The sequence below is a fragment of the Schistocerca cancellata genome, chromosome 3 (assembly GCF_023864275.1).
Source record: "Schistocerca cancellata isolate TAMUIC-IGC-003103 chromosome 3, iqSchCanc2.1, whole genome shotgun sequence".
NCBI classification, from domain to species: domain Eukaryota; kingdom Metazoa; phylum Arthropoda; class Insecta; order Orthoptera; family Acrididae; genus Schistocerca; species Schistocerca cancellata.
Genome location: NC_064628.1, coordinates 267,100,922 through 267,115,984, shown reverse-complemented (window position 1 = coordinate 267,115,984; position 15,063 = coordinate 267,100,922). Strand labels below are relative to the sequence as shown.

Below are 15,063 nucleotides of genomic sequence, written 5' to 3'. Positions count from 1 at the left end.
GAGTCAGCTGTTCAAAGTTGTTTCAAAAGGACAAATATTTTATGCATTGGTTTGTTTAACTGGTGATAGAGAGCAGGAAGTAATAACAACCATAAAGATATGCAAGATGAATCACAGAACAATATTGAGATTAATAATAAAGTCTAATGGAATGTGTTTTCATGCATAGGTATTCTGTTGGGCAAACTCTCATTATAGTCTTTTGTTGCAGGTGTTCGCCCATATAAATGCAACCTGTGTGAAAAATCTTTCACACAGCGATGTTCTCTAGAATCTCATTGCCTCAAGGTCCATGGGGTCCAGCATCAGTATGCTTACAAGGAAAGGAGAACAAAGGTAACTAAAATTTCCATTAGTGGTGCAGTAACAATGGTTTATTAAGAAAAAGGGAATGGTGAGAAAGTAACTAGCAGTCTTCCAAGAATTTCTGAGCATTTGAGATAAAAATTTCATTTTATCGCACCTTTTCATGGAGATTGTTACTTCCCTGTGATGATCACCATTCTGTTTTTATCTTTCAGTTTGTCATTTTTTTACATTATATTTCTAATTCAGAAAATAATTTTTCAGATGTACGTGTGTGAGGAATGTGGTCACACAACCAGTGAACCTGAAGTTCATTACCTACACTTGAAAGACAACCATCCATACAGCCCAGCACTTCTGAAATTTTATGACAAACGTCATTTCAAGTTTACAAATGCAAACTTTGCCAACATGCTTCTGCAAGTGCGATCATAAAGCATTACCTTCAGTGTGACTTCATGACAAGCTTAATAACAGCTGAAGCAACATAAGTGTGTGTGTGTGTGTGTGTGTGTGTGTGTGTGTGTGTGTGTGTGTGTGTGTGTGTCTGTCTTCTGTTATGAATATGCACTGCTGTCATTATGCTGAAGAAGTTAACAGTTAACCAAAGACAACAGACCTTTTTGCAAAGTGAGTAAGAATCTCAGTGAACAGTGAAACTTTAGAGCAAGGACACGGTTGTGCATATAAATGTGGACTTGGTGATAACCATTCATTGCGACTCTGTACTCGCAATTGGCACAAACTAGCTGACTATTGTTCTAAAGTACAGTATTGCTATGAGAGTTTGTATTTTGTCTAAATATCAACTGGCTTTTTTCTAAATGTCTTTTAGATCACTAATCAGTTTTATGTTGACCTTTCTTTTAGATTTTTATAACAGGAAGTAAGGGGGTTGTGCATTAAAGGCCTATTGGTAATCAGACATTATGTAAACTCTTTGTTATATGTTAAAATGTTTCAAAATTTAGCATACTTCAGTATTTAAAGTATTTGTTATGTAGTACAATCTTATAAGGTGGTATTGAACTCATATTTTGTCATCTAGTGGGATTGTTAGTGTATATCTATTGTGATAAAAGTTGTTAGTGTACAGGAGGCATTGAGAGTAGCAATTCCAAAATCAGTTTCAGAGCTCTAGATAGTTAGTATGACCATATGTGCAATACAATTCATTTTCCACAACCAGAAGAATGGAAAAAATATTTTTTTTTTTTTTTTTGTAATATCTGGACTGCTGCAACAATCTTACCAGGAAAGTGGATGTACTGAATACTATTTGTATGTAGACTATATTTTTAATTACAGACTTTAACAGTATGTACCTGTGATATATATATATTACATTAATATTTGTGATAAGTACAATTGAAAATAATAGATATTTAATGAAAGAAAAGACGCTACATGTTGTGCTATTTTTGGTGCAGTTATTTGTTGTCTTGTTGAAATGTTGTATCTAATAATATAATTGAAAAAAACATTGCATGTTCCAGACTGTTCATTACTAAAGTGAAAAGTAAACTTCACAATTAAAGAAGACTTGAACTTGTGAGTTGACATTGTTCATTCACAATTAGAATACATGTGGCTGAGGGATGGTTACTTGTAAATAATGGGCTGGTATTTGGTTGTGTAGGTCTGTATAAACAGTTTCCTGTGTGGTGTGTAGCCGCAAAACATGATAATCGCACTATGAAGTATTCACATTTTTGCAAATGAAATGTGTAATAAAATACATTTCTGAATTTGTCATAAAAGTTCTCTATTCTTAGTGATAGTACATTTTGTTATAGAAATGTTGCTGAAGGGCAAGAACTGGAAAAAAGTACTTAAGAAATTTCTTCTTGTATATAATTGGGCTTCATCCACCACTGAATGGTTATAATAGAGCCAGGTTGTAACAGAAAAGTCTGCCAGACTATTTATTTAAATTCTGCACTATCTTAAAGGAAGCATAAAATATGGGTTGTACACACTTGTGTAAGTAAACTGTAGCCATAATATATGCTTGGTATCATTTCTTAAAACAAAAAGAAATGGATTTTAGGATCAAATGTTCACATTTCAGGGGAAAATGTGTATCATACATATGTATTCATTAAACTGTACAGGGTTATATCTGAATCTGTATTACAAAGCAGACTGATATCATGACACATACAGTTCCTGGGTAGAAGCAAAGACATCCGTGGGTAGGTGGAAAGATTCTGTTTTGCCTTTGCATTACCTCATTCTTTCTAATCACATCAGTGAAAAAGTGTGCATGGAAAATAAATTACTTGATAAAGCAAAAAACTTACAGCAAAACTTAAAGGTTCAAACACTTTGATACTGACATGTGTTGCGGTTTCTTTCTTTCTGGAAGGCTACATCAAAAAGGTGTACAGTTTTGCATGGACATGCAATTTTACAGTGTAACAGAAAAGTACATATTTTGTGAAATTCAGCATGGGCAATAAAATTGTAACAAATGTCTATATAAATCACAGGCTTATTGCAACATGGTAAAAAGAATTACAATACATGCTACAGTCCATTTGAATAAAAAGTGACTTGACAACTGTGTAGTTTGCATGCAAAAGTTATGGTAAAATGTAACTATGGCATATGTGCTGATTTGAGTAATTTTTTTGACATGTGAGCAATGGCTGTAGTTAAAACTGAAATCATGTTCTTAATTTATTTCAACGGGGTAAATATATTCATAAAAATCCAAAACTGAAACCTGCAGAAAAGCATTGCAAATATTATAAGTAATGTAAATTTCAGTGCTTGTATTTATTACTTAATTAAAGGATTGTTAACAAATGACTCTTGTTCAACACTTACTTGGAAGGCTAGTCTTGTCTAAGTATGTATAGTTGCTCCACATACAAGATTTACTTTCAGAGTGTTAGCTGCAGCTAGTTTGTCTTTAAAGACAATATCTTTAAGCAGCATTTATAAAAGAGAAATGAATGAATGAATGAATGTGCATGCGTGCGTGCGCGTGTAGCCCCTAAAGTACTAAGGATATCCTTTTCTGACCAAAAGGCCAATTTAACTAATACCAGCATGTTTTATATTCTACTCTGGCTGTAACTTGTCAATGTATCTGACACCACCAACAACTTTTGTTTCATAAGGCTAGTTGCCACCTACTTACATAATTTTGTACTAAAAGTAATTTGTTACCTCTGTGATTTCTAGTTCATACTTTCTTTCCACCTTCCTATAAGCTCTTAGAGATGTGACTATTTAATTCCATTGGTTAAGAAGAGAGCTTCTGACATCAGTTTAAATTGAGCGGTTGCAGGTCGATGCAAATATCTTGATATTTCAAAGTAAACCTGCAATACTGTACTGAATTGAAATTGTTTATTTTTAATCCTTATTAACACCAGATTTCCTCCTGACATGGTCTCAAGCTAGCCACAGCATTAGATACAGGAAAAAAAATCCTATATTTAAGACTTGTCTAAATTTAATCTGACTGTACCAGTAGTAAAATTGAAATTTTGCTCTAACGAGGCATAATTATTCCGAATTTTCACTTCTTCGGGCACACAGTAACTATTGATGTAGAATGTTGCAATGTCTGATGTTATGTGAAGTTTGTGTTCAGTATTTTAACAGAATTGCAAAAGTGGTAAAAGGTTACCACATTCACTGTAGTGAAGGGAAACAATTGTAAATAACATGAATAAAACATTCAGAGAGAATTTACAAGGACAACAGCACCAAGAGATTATGCGTATTTGCCATGTAATATCACAGTATCTTATCCGGAAGAATGAATGCTATCTAAATTCAGATGCTTAGCCGCAATAAAGAACAAAGGAATATAGTGACAAATTTTCAAATTATCACCAAAAAATTGTACACAATCAATGAAAATAAATGTTCTGAAAATGATTAGAAAAATCATTAAATTCGGATTGTTGGCCATAAAATTCGAGAGCTTTGACAAAAAGACTGTTTTTAAAAAGCAGCAGTTCTTAGATTACGTACAGTATTAAAACCATATGCTGACTTAGTAGCACCTCCCTTGTTACTTTTGTAACTATTTCAGCAGTTAGTGTGTTTCCTGAAGGGCTGAAGTGAGCAATGGTAATACCCAGTTATAAAAGTGGAAATAAACAAGTGACCTCTAATATAAAACCATCTGCCCCCTCCGTATCTCTTAGGTAGCTTACAACAGAAAGTAAAAATGCTTTCCTGTCAATAACCTCTTAATCACAGCTCAGTTTCTTTCATAAAGGTGTCTGTATTGAACAAGCAATAATATTTCTCCAAACTCTGTTATAGTAGAAGAAAAACAAACTAAATCATCTTGGCATTTTTTTGTGACCTTGTCAGCACATTTGTGTACATGACAAAACTTTAGTAGGGAAGCTAAAATGTTAGACATGCCTCCCCCTTGCTTGGATGGAGTCTTGTCTTAATAAAAAAGTGTCACATTAACTAATGAAATGACAGCAATGAGATTAATTTCGCAGTTGAAAGGTTAAACTTGGTGTCCTGCACATGTTTTACCAATAAGATTTGTGTCATTGTACGACTGTATAAAAACAGTAATGTTTGCTGATGAGGCATTCTAAAAATGTCCCAAACAAATACATACAAGTAAAAGAATATGTCATTAGCCACTCAAATTCGTTAGAAAATCTGCACTTAAGGGTCTCTTCACTTAACCAGTATATAGACAGCTGGTTTATTAGACACTCCTTCTATAATTTATAAGATTATTATTACACATAAATGTAAATTTCAGTTAACAACCAAGACAAGGTTGTTTAGACTATGCTTCAGAAGTTTCACTGGGAAGCCCTTACCCATCCCAATTGGTGTCCATGTGATTTGCACATTCTTGTAGTCCTGAAGAAAGTCATTCATGGCTGTTGATTTGCTGTGGAAGAAGTGCTTGCTTTAGTTGATCATTTCTATATGCAACCATAAACATTTTTTCATCAAGGCATTGGCAGTGTTGCCTCAGCAGGAAAAGTGTATTACAGTTGTTGCCATTGCTTCTGAAATGAAGTGTTTTTACTGTTTCTCATATGTCGTGTTTTCATCTGATTGCCCTTATACTTAAGATAAACCAGCTATTGGATGACTCTGTATATCATGTACTAAATAAGAACCCCACAGCCAAAATGCAGTTAAGAACTTTTGAGCTCCTCAAGAATGGCATGATCTCAGATGTTGTGGCCAAGATGCTACACACACACATGCACCAATCCTTCCCAGACTCTATGGATTGCCTAAAATTGATAAGGGTAGTGTAGCACTTTGACCAATTGTAGTATGGGTGTGCCACGATGCAAACTAGCAAAACATGCAGCAGTACAATTGAGCCCTTTACTAAAAAAATGTAGCACTGTAATCTTTCACTCCCTCATGTCATTTGTTGTTTTTCATGCACTTCGTAATTGACTCTTTTAATAAGCTTTGACAGGAGTAAGCTTTGCAATAAACTTTTTTACTTCTTTTCTGATAGTTGGTTCCAGTTCTTCATATCTAGGTGTTGATTCTTGAAGCTGAAATTTTTGACACTGTAGCTTCCAAATGACATGATATTGCTGAAGTAAGCCTGTTCTGTAATTTCTGTTTCTGTATTATTTATTATATCACATTTTTCTATATCCATTCTTTACAATTTCCACTTTAAAATCATAAATTACATTGTTATTGCCAAACATAACAACACGTCCGATAACATCAGAGGCATGCTTAGTACTACTGCATTCTGCAGTACTAACAATATTCCAGAGAGTTTACAAACTTTCTTGACAAATCACTTTCTAGTCATTTCTATTATTATTATTATTATTATTATTATTATTATTATTATTATTTTATAAATGAATCCAGAAATAAATTTAATAAGTAACATCAGATTGTGCAATTAATAATAGCAAAGTGTGTCGAATATTCCGTAATTTGAAATGTTTCTAAAAGAAGAACTTTAACTGTACATACAGAGTTAGTACATATAAACTGTTACAAAGAATGTAAAGTAACTTCTTTTTGTACGTTTTAGCTTGAAATATAATACATCATGTACAATATCATATGAAATTCTTTATAAAAAAACAGATGAGAGAGTTTAAAAGGCATAAAATATTTTTAGTATAGATAACTTTTGTTGAAGAAAGGTACTACTAGAGGATGTTCCTTTACAGCACCATATACACAATTCGGAAGACTGTGTTTATAAACTCAAGAACTCACACAGTCATACATACTAGAGTTTAAATCTAGTGCCATTACAGGAACTGCTGTTGCTCATTGGTGAGAAGCTGGAAGGAGAACTCGGTGTTATTCAAACACATACTCAACTTGACCTATTTTTTTTATTCAGTGGCCAATATTTTGTGCAGACTGATGGTGTTGCAGCGGATGTCTAATCTTTTTACAGAAGATTTCGAACAGGGAACACTTCAGTTGGTAGAGTTAAAACCTTTTGGTGGTATGTTAGTGACATCTTTGTAATCAGGCCTCCTGGCACTGCATTGTTAGATGTATAAAATACATGTTTATTTTGTAAACATTTAAATTATCTTCATTCCAAAATTAGGTTTACATTCCATATGGAGAAAAAATGGCAAACTACCATTCCTGGATGTGTTGGGGTGTAGAAAAAAGGCTGGCAAATGGGGTCACACTGCATACTGTAAACACACACACATGGACCTATACTTGCAGGAAACCAACTGTCACCATCCTCTGTAATAAAGCAGCAATCTTAGGATATTTGTCCACAGAGCATGAGTCATATTAGATTCAGACAGCTTATCTGGTGAGCTATTCTGCCTATTCTGAGTGGGAAATTCAATGTGCCTTAAACGTGGCACATGTTAAACAATGTTGGGAATTATATGAAAGTGAAGAAGAAAGAAGAGTGTTTGTCTTACTATACATTGGTGGTGTTTCTTCAAAAATAGGAAGATTACTGAAGAAACGTGAAGTTTAATGTCTTGCATTTGCCAGTGAAACACTGAGCTCTTTTAGGCCCAGTGAAGGACAATTTTACTTCAAAAAGTTTTGGCATTTATAAGATTTCTTGTAGCTGCAGGAAGTTATATACTGGAAAAACTTGTCACACCATGGAAGGCAGGTGCTCTGAACATTGATAACACACATTTGTACCAACGAGAGAAATTTGCAGTAGCGATGCACTGTCTCAGTACAGAGCACAATATGGACAACAAAAATACCAAAATTCTCTTGTTTATTTATTTATTTATTTATTTATATACTTGTTCCATAGATCTGTACATGTGAGCAAGTCACTCAGATGTGGAACGTGTCAATGTACATAATAAAATACATAGAATAAAGACATTGTTATAGTATTAATAACAGTGCACAAAAGTCATACTTATTAGCTTAAAAACTAGTCAACATAAATGTGAAGATAGCAGTTTCATATATAGGGCATTATTTCATCTATTTTAACCTTGAACAGTAATCAAAACTTCCCACTTTGGGTTTAAAAGTGACCCAAAAATGGAAATGAGAAAAACAGGAATTTTTACATTAGGGCATTATTACATCAGTTTAACAGTAAACAGTGTCAAAAAATTTAAAATCATCTTTCCAATCTGGGTTTTACTTATTTCTCTGAAAGAATTCCTCTAGTGAATAAAGTGAGGTCTCAAGTAAATAATTTTTCAAGCTACGTTTAAATACTGATGTACTACTCCTTATACTTTTGATGCTGTTGGGTAGGGAATTGAAAATTTTCGTTCCAGCGTACTTTACCCCTTTCTGAATAAGTGTCAAGTTCTTTAACTCACAGTGGAAATCCTCTTTTCTTCTGGTGTTATGTTCATGATGTAGGCAATTCGTTTCATACAGAGTGGGGTAATTTATTACGAAGCACATCAGTGAATATATGTACTGAGATGTTGCTGTCAGTATTTCAAGTCGTTTAAAAAGATTTCGACATGAGGTTCGTGGGGGTACACCACAAATGATTCTTATTGCTCTTTTTTGTGCTGTGAGGATTTTCTTTGCGGCAGGTGTATTGCCCCCAGAAGATGATGCCATAACACATGACTGAATGAAAATAGCCAAAGTAAGCTGACTTTGAGATGGTAATGTCATTGAAGCGTGACAAAATTCGTAAAGCAAATGTTGCCGACGTCAGCCGTTTTAGTGTTTGTAGAATGTGATGTTCCCAGTTCAGCCTACTGTCCACGTATACGCCTAGGAATTTTGATAAGTACACTTGCTTTATCATCTGATCATTCTGTGTGATAACTATTTCTTTTGGGTTTTTGTGGGTTGTCTGGAACTGGATAAAATTGTGTTTTTTTTTTTTTTTTTTTTTTTTTTTTTTTTTCCAGGTTTATTGAAAGGGAGTTAATACTAAACCAACCCAGAACTTCTTTAAGGATATCATTGACCTCAGATTCTAAGTCAGTAGTTGACACATTATCCACCACAATGATCGTATCATCAGCGAACATTGTAAATTTACACTGCTTATTGATGGATAAAGGCAGGTCATTAACATATATGAGGAACAGCAAGGGCCCAAGCACTGATCCCTGTGGCACTCCCTGCTGCACAATTCCCCACTCAGAGTCCACTATATATTGTGATACACTATCTGAAACATCTAGAATAATCTTCTGCTTCCTATTTTCGAGGTACGATTTTAACCAGTTTCCTACAGGTCCTGTAATTCCATAATGACAGGCCTTCTTGAGGAGTATCTGGTGATCTACACAGTCGAACGCCTTTGATAGGTCGCATAGGACACCAATTGGCAGCCTCTTTCTGTTTATAGACTCTAGAACATCATTTGTGAATGAGAAAATTGCGTTATCTATTGAAACTCCCGTTTGAAAACCAAACTGCTGACTGTTAATGATGATCAGGTCACCAAGGTGTGCCACAAGCCTGTTGTACAGAGCTTTTTCTAGGACTTTTGAAAATATTGTTAATAGAGAGATAGGGCGATAGTTTGACACATTTGTAGCATCCCCTGCTTTGTACAGGGGCCTGACAACAGCATATTTCATTCTGTCTGGAAACACTCCTTGTTGCATGGATGTCTTGCAGATGTGAGCCAAAACTTCGGTCACTTCACTACAGCAAGCCTTCAACAGCTTGCTTGAAATATCATCGATACCAGCAGAATGTTTATTTTTCAAAGACTGTATGATTTTTTTGATTTCATTGGCAGTAATGGGAGGCACACTTATTTGACTGAAAGGCTCTGGAAAATTATTTTTCATTATACAGGCAGCTTTATCTACAGAACCATGGCAACCTATCTGTGTTGGGACAGTTAAAAAATGTTGGTTAAAGATTTCAGCAATTTCCTCACTATTAGTTATCTCTGAGTTGTCAACAGTTAAAACAATATTTTTGTCTTTGGTGTAGTTTACAGTCCCTGTTTCTCTCTTTATCACATTCCAGATTGTTTTAATTTTATTTTGAGAATTAGTAATTTCAGATGCTATACACATACTTTTAGAGTTTTTAATTACTTTGGCAAGAATTTTACAGTAGAGTTTATAATGTTTTAGCTGAGCAGGGTTGTTAGAAGTCTTTGATGCTATGTAGAGTTGTCTTTTTCTCTGACACGAAGCTATAATGCCCTTAGTGAGCCATGGGTTTTTTTTTTTTTTTTTGCAGACCTAGCAGGTTGGACTCTGACTTTTTTGGAAATACACTTTCAAAGGTACCTGCTATCTCATTTGTGAATAAATTGTATTTTGAATTAGCAGTTTCTGCTAGATAAACAGGTGTCCAGTCAGTATGCTGAAGACATGATCTGAACGTTTGAATAGCTTCCTCACTTATTTTCCTTACTGTTTTCCATCTAGGTGAGGTGTCACTCAGAGGAATTCCCAAACTGTTGAAAGTAACTCGTTGTCCGTCATGGTCAGACAGACCATTTATAACCATTTCAATATTAATATGGTTGACTTTACTCTGATCAACAAAAACGTTGTCAATGAGAGTACTGGAAGAGGTTGTGGTTCTGGTGGGCGAGCTAACCACGGGAACAAGGTTATACGTGCACATGAGATTTTCAAACTCCACCTTGCAGGGAGAATTAACCAAGAAATCTATGTTAAAATCCCCAACAACTACCATGCCCCTATTTTTTCTACTTAAGTACAACAAAAGAGTATCTAATTGTTTAACAAACACTTTAAAATTACCAGATGGTGCCCTGTAAACTGCCACAACTGTTAATCTGGAGGCAGTGTCTGGCACCTCTATAGCACATACTTCAAAATGTAGCTCAAAGCAGAATCTTTGTACATCTATTGCCGTGAACAAGACATTGTTTTTTACATATACAGCTACTCCTCCTTTGTCCATATAGTTCCTGCAATGAGACGTTGCCAAAACATAGTACAGCATAATAAAAGAAACAGAAGAGTCACAGCTCAATAAATCTTGTGGACAGAGATACCATGTTCCAATGTAACACAGCATGGGAACCATAACAAGCAATATTAGTCACAGCAACCACAAAGGGAAACTACTGGTCATACAAGAAATGATGCTTCAATGGCGACTGCCACATACCAGTGAGAATGCATATTTCAGCATGTGGCTTCAGATATGGTGTTGGAGTGGCCTACAGCAGCACACAGTATAAACAGCCTTTGCATGAGTGCTGAAGTCCTTGGTTCATTGTCTGACAGGTGGCATGTCTGTCAAAAATATGTTCAAATGTGTGTGAAATCTCATGGGACTTAACATCGTCGGTCCCTAAGCTTACGCACTGCTAAACCTAAATTATCCTAAGGACAAACACATACACCCATGCCCGAGGGAGGGCACGAACCTCCACCGGAACCAGCCGCACAGTCCATGACTGCAACGCCTTAGACCACTTGGCTAATCCCGCACGGACTATTTCTGTCCTTCCTGCAACCAACCAGGAAATTGTCACTATTGGTCACTGAACTTGGCACCTTCACATTTGCTACTTTTACTGCCTTAAACAGGAAGCTTCAGTCACATCCCAGCAGTGTTTGTTGCACCTAAAGATGTGGCTCAGTTGTGCCAAATAAATATTGTAGGGATTTCACAATGACATCAGATATCTTGCCCAAGAACCATTTCTATAATCTATAAGCAATTCTCAAAGTTATCAATGTGGGTGGATTAGCACTAGTCATGATTTGTTGTACGTCTACATTTCCTACTTGTTCCTGTTAAAATACAGGTTGACACATCGATGAAGACTTGCCCTCATGATGAGATTTTCAGAACATTGTGGTTGACTGAATAGGTCAGTTTTATGGTAAATTCAACTGAAAGACAAAACTGCTCAACATAGGTTCATAAATCCATTTAGAACTCTCAATTAGCCACCTTCCATCAGCACATCAGAAGCCTCATTAATGCTGAAATTCAAATATGCACACGAAAAATTAAAGGGCAAATGGAATGTCAACAGACCAGAATATCACACGGAATAAAATTAAACTGAACGGATACGTGTTGATGGATACCAGCTGATACTGTAGTACTAGAAAAGTTTCATTACTATATAAGTAAGGACACAGTTGTTTGACCTCCAGCATTTCCATAAAATTTCCTGTGGGAACTGGACTTGGTGCAAGAGCCATTGACAATTTGTTTTTAGACAAAACTACATTCAGTGAGTTAGATACAAAAGTGATAGTCCTTGTACATCGGACTAACTTTGTCAAAAGTTAACTAATAGAGTACATGTACCAGTAAGGCATAAACTACACCAAAAAGTATTGTCATAGAATCATAAAGCAGACACTGCTGTTGGGAAAATGCAACTGTTTCTTTAACGTAGTCCTACAGCACTGTCTTTTTTTTCCCAAAAACAAACAAGAGAAAAATTGAACAAAAGAAAGGATAATATTAAAATGTCTTGTGTTACAAAGAGTGTTGGAACTCATTTGGAGGATTAGTTGTAATCAAAAGTTGAAATTCCATATTGTAGAGTTTCCCAGTCTATTAGCAAAAAATAAAATAATAAAATAAAATGAAATGAAAAACTTGGAACATTATTAAACAAAAAATAGTGATACAACTAAAACAGAGTACAGAAAATAACTGACAGATATGAGGATGCACTGAAATGTTTTACCACCCATGCACATGCAGACCCAGGATGAACTATCAAGACAGTAGTTCCATAAATATAATCCAAAAGGAGATTACAAAGTGTTTAGAGCAGATTAGTCTTGAACTAATTTGGCAGGTCTCCCCTTACAATGTTATAGTTTTGGGCAAATTTCCTAACAGCCTTAAATATGATGTAATATCCATCTACTACATGTCTACATCTACATCTACATGGATACTCTGCAAATCACATTTAAGTGCCTGGCAGAGGGTTCATCGAACCACCTCCACAATTCTCTATTATTCCAGTCTTGTATAGTGCACAGAAAGAATGAACGCCTGTATCTTTCCATACGAGCTCTGATTTCCCTCATTTTATCTTGATCGTTCCTCCCTATGTAGGTCAGTGTCAACAAAATATTTTCACATTTGGAGGAGACAGTTGGTGATTGGAATTTCGTGAGAAGATTCTGTCACAACGAAAAATGCCTTTCTTTTAATAATGTCCAGCCCAAATCCTGTATCATTACTGCGACACTTTCTCCCATATTTCGCGATAATACAAAACGTGCTGTCTTTCTTTGAACTTTTTCAATGTACTCCATCAGTCCTATCTGGTAAGGATCCCACACCACACAGTAGTCTAGAAAGAGGACGGAGAAGCGCAGTGTAGGCAGTCTCCGTAGTAGATCTGTTACATTTTCTAAGTGTCCTGCCAATAAAACGCAGTCTTTGGTTAGCCTTCCCCACAACATTTTGTGTGTGTTCCTTCCAATTTAAGTTGTTCGTAATTGTAATACCTAGGTATTTAGTTGAATTCATGGCTTTTAGATTAGACTGCTTTACCATGTAACCAAAGTTTAATTACTTCCTTTTAGCATTGATTTGGATGACCTCACACTTTTCATTATTTAGGGTCAACTGCCACTTTTCGCACCATACAGATACCTTTTCTAAATCTTTTTGCAGTTTGTTTTGGTCTTCTGATGACTTTATTAGTTGATACATGACTGCGTCATCTACAAGAAGCTGAAGACAGCTGCTCAGATTATCTCCAGAATAATTAATATACGAGGGGGGACCCAAAAGTAACTGGAATTGTAACGCTGCACATCGTGTACTTGTAGTAGCAGGTTGCGCCGCCAGAGGGTTGTAGTAGGAGTTCTGCTGAGTCATTCTGTCACGTGGTGTCACCCAACTATGAGAAGTGTGGTTTCTTTGGCAGTTCTTTGAGTGTGTGTACAGTGCAGACATGACATGAGGAAATGGCTAGTTCTTACGAACAACGTGCGGCAGTGAAGTTTTGTTTCTTGCTCAGCAAGAATGCAGCAGAAACAGTTGCGATGATTCAGACAGCCTACAACGACCTTGCTCTTAGTAAAATGCAAGTGTATAAATGGTTTTATTGGTTTAAAAAGGGAGAAGTGGTGGTTGAAGATCAGCCCCATTCCAGTCAACCTTCAACTGCTTGAAGCAAAGACAACATCGACAAAATCCGTGATCTCATCAGTGAAGATCTATGCAGGACAATTGACCAACTTGAGAACTTGTCCGGGTTGTCCTGGAGCTCAATTCAGTGCATCTTGACCATCGATTTGGGGATGCTAAGAGTGGCAGCAAAATTCATGCCAAAGCTTCTTACCGGAGATCAAAGGGATCATCGCAGTCAAGCCTGTCTCGAAATGAAGGGCGCGTTCAAAGACGATCCACATTTTTTCAACAAAATCGTTACAGGCGATGAGTCATGGTGCTATGGGTACGATCCAGAAAGTAAAGTCATCACAGTGGAAGTCACCTGACTCATCTTGACCAAAAAAAGCATGACAAGTGAAATCGAATGTGAAAACAATGTTGGTCTGTTTTTTTGACATCAGAGGGATCGTACACTCTGAATTTTTCCCTGAAAACCAGACGGTAAACCAACAGTTCTATTTGGAGGTTATGAAATGGCTTCACAGAAGTTTGTCACGAAAACATCCGGTTTTGTGGGATTCTGGCGTGTGGTTCCTGCATGATGACAATGCTCCCGTGCACACGGCTCTCAGCGTTCGCCAGTTTTTGGCCTCAACAAAGACGACTACCTTGACCCATGCAACCTATTCGCCAGATTTAGCACCCTCGGACTTCTTCCTATTCCCGAGGATGAAAAGAGACTCGAGGGGGAAGCGTTTTGCAGATCTGGAAGACATAAAATGCAATGTCATGAAAGTGCTAGCAGGTATTAAAGAGGACAAATTTAAAAGGTGCTTCGAACACTGGAATGAACTTTTGGACAAGTGTATTAATGCTAATGGAGAGTACTTCGAAGGAGATTAAGGGTGTATTTGAAAACAATAAAGTATATGCTTTCTAGAAATAAATTCCGGTTATTTTTGGGTCCGCCCTTGTAGGCAAGGAACAGCAAAGGGCCTATAACACTACCTTGGGGAACGCCAGAAATCATTTCTGTTTTACGCGATGACTTTCCATCAATTACTATGAACTGTGACCTCTCTGACAGGAAATCACACATCTCGTCACATAACTCAGACGATATTCCATAAGTAAGCAATTTCACTATGAGCCGCTTGTGTGGTACAGTGTCAAAAGCCTTCCGGAAATCCATAAATACGGAATCAATCTAAAATCCCTTGTCAATAGCACTCAACACTTCATGTGAATAAAGAGATAGTTGTGTTTCACAGGAAC

At 36.2% G+C, this 15,063-nt stretch overlaps 1 protein-coding gene across 1 annotated transcript in view; it reads left to right on the top strand.

Moving 5' to 3' along the window:
* LOC126174925 (transcriptional regulator ovo-like) overlaps positions 1 to 857 on the top strand; it is a 127,163-nt gene extending 126,306 nt beyond the window's left edge. Inside the window, exons 11-12 of the mRNA XM_049921365.1 lie at positions 212 to 336; positions 571 to 857. Coding sequence (XP_049777322.1) covers positions 212 to 336; positions 571 to 741 — 296 coding nt within the window. The 3' untranslated portion in view covers positions 742 to 857. The remainder of the gene's footprint in view (positions 1 to 211; positions 337 to 570) is intronic.
* The last annotated feature ends 14,206 nt before the right edge of the window (positions 858 to 15,063 follow it).